Source organism: Cryptomeria japonica, chromosome 3 (assembly GCF_030272615.1).
Source record: "Cryptomeria japonica chromosome 3, Sugi_1.0, whole genome shotgun sequence".
NCBI classification, from domain to species: domain Eukaryota; kingdom Viridiplantae; phylum Streptophyta; class Pinopsida; order Cupressales; family Cupressaceae; genus Cryptomeria; species Cryptomeria japonica.
This window is the reverse complement of record NC_081407.1, coordinates 145,459,641-145,461,781: the sequence shown is the minus strand read 5'-3', so window position 1 is coordinate 145,461,781 and position 2,141 is coordinate 145,459,641. Positions and strand designations below refer to the sequence as shown.

Below are 2,141 nucleotides of genomic sequence, written 5' to 3'. Positions count from 1 at the left end.
AAATGACGAAGAAAAGTATTTTGAAGACCAACATTAGTTATGGTTTATTTATTCTAGAGTAGGTTTTCTATGAGAACTTTTTGTCTATAGACCACAAATATATACAAAGTCAAATATGATGTGGTGTCAATGTTTTTCTTTATTGTTTGGATCTAAAAAAGAATAAGAAAACTATTAAAGAAGCTGATAACACTATTGAGAAGAAAATATTAAGCAATTTGACTATCATCCTTAGCGAGGACATCATAGGTGAAAGTCTTCCTCCTAATAATTTTTTTTATATGACAACAATAATTGGGTAGAATGGAAGCCCTTTACTTTGGCAATGATCTTAAAGATCTTTTATATGGCTTATGCTGGAAACGGAGTTTGTTTTTGTTTTTTTTGGAGTAGTTAGTTGGTTGGGTTGACTATGTCTTATGTGAAGATTTGTATAGAATAATATAAATAAATCTATTAATATATTTGAAGAATGGGAAAATATATTAAATGTTAAGTAATGATGTAATATTGTTAAAGAATTTTTAATTCAATCTCTGGATTTTTGAAAACTTTGTAAATGTATATTTTTATTATTAATATTAATAAAAAAAGAGTGATCCTTAAATCCTTTAAATTCTTAAATTATAATTTACTGATACAAAATATAAAAATATATTTTTTTCATATTTAATATATATGATTAGTAAAACAAATAAATAATATTTTAGTATAAAAATTTTACAAAAAAACTCAAAAATGAAACATTTTTGATAATTTATTTTTTTTCTTAAAACATCAAATAAAAAACATTTAAATGAGAACCATTGTCATAAAATTTACATATAATAGATACAGATGACCATCAAATTCTAAACTTGCTACCGCTGCATATACATTGAATGAAGCTCTGTATGTTTGACAATATCCCTCTAACAAAGCGCAGGTTATAGAAGTAAGCATCCACAGTTAACAAGTCTGATGGATCACACGTCTCTAGCAGTAGCCCCTCAAATACCTTCGTGAACAAGTCTGATGGATCACACTCTGTACACACAACAACAAAACAATAAACATTCAGCCATGCATGAACAAATTCAAATTTTCAGAATCCCCTTCGCCCGCAAAATGCTCAGTCCAACTTTATACACTTTCTAAGTAAAATTATAGTTGTGATAATTGTATATGACAGGTTGGTAGATGGAGTGTTACTGTTCGTATTCGACGTTAATCTTTTTAGCAGAGGAATGAGCAATGTGAGAAAACGCATCCGCAGATAAATGGAAAGTTGCATCGCCATTATCGCATCCAGCGGAAGAACAGTAATCCAGGATCTTTACCACAAGCGATCTTTTTCTGCATGGATTAACTCTTTCATTACTTGTTCCGCTCAAACATCTGCTTCTGTACTTTCTTCCGCAGGCAGCCTGGTTGTCCCAAATTGCGTCATTAGCCGCTCCAAAGAGATTGCCTGCTGGGAATTGCCTCTGATTGTACCCATAGCAAGAAGTTGCTGCAAAACCCAAATTAAAAAATCAACCTACCAGAAAATATAATAATAAATGGTCGTACAACCTTTCGACTCATATAATCCAGCGGAATATCAAATCAGAGCCCCTTACAGTATAATCAAACCTAAAACAAAAGGCTTTGGTGAAATGCTTTATCAAGCAAACGATACTTACGAACGTAAGGAGGGCCATAAGAGGTTGCTGTGCCAACATCTGCCACGCAAAAATGAAGGTGAATCGCCCAACTTACTGAAATTATAGCAAATATGGTTGCATATGTCTTCATGATTACGTTGAATCACTAACTTCAAATTGTTTTTCTTTACTGTCCAATAAGCCCGCGATGCATTATATAGAGCTTAGCGTATTTCTTACAGATTCTGTTCTTGCTTCCACTAAACGCATTAGGTCCGATACGCTAGCAAACACTTGACTTTTGCATACCAAAAATAGTTTTGTTGGAACTAATCAGATGGAATGAAGACATTGGGTTATTATCCATTCAGTTGTGTCCAGGATCAGATGTCAAATTTTTCGCAACTGCCCAAACTCTATTCGTAATTCACTCGTCGATTTTGTTGTTGTTGAATTGCTTACACGATTCCATCATCCTTGCCAATTTCTTGTGTGGGGAAGTAACGTAGACGCATA

At 32.8% G+C, this 2,141-nt stretch overlaps 1 protein-coding gene across 1 annotated transcript; it reads right to left on the bottom strand.

The window, feature by feature from the left end:
- Positions 1-732: 732 nt before the first annotated feature.
- Positions 733-1,862, bottom strand: LOC131037836 (EG45-like domain containing protein). Its single transcript, XM_057970068.2, has 3 exons — positions 1,665-1,862; positions 1,192-1,492; positions 733-1,026 (listed from the first exon to the last, which is right to left on the bottom strand). The coding sequence occupies exons 1-3, from the start codon at positions 1,774-1,776 to the stop codon at positions 1,020-1,022; spliced, it is 420 nt and encodes a 139-aa protein (XP_057826051.2). The 5' UTR covers positions 1,777-1,862; the 3' UTR covers positions 733-1,019.
- Positions 1,863-2,141: the final 279 nt, after the last annotated feature.

Coding starts and splice junctions, on each gene's coding strand:
- LOC131037836 (XM_057970068.2), bottom strand. CDS start 1,776: ATGAAGACATATGCAACCATATTTGCTATAATTTCAGTAAGTTGGGCG. Junction 1,493..1,664: donor TTATGGCCCTCCTTACGTTC/GTAAGTATCGTT, acceptor TGGGTTTTGCAG/CAACTTCTTGCTATGGGTAC.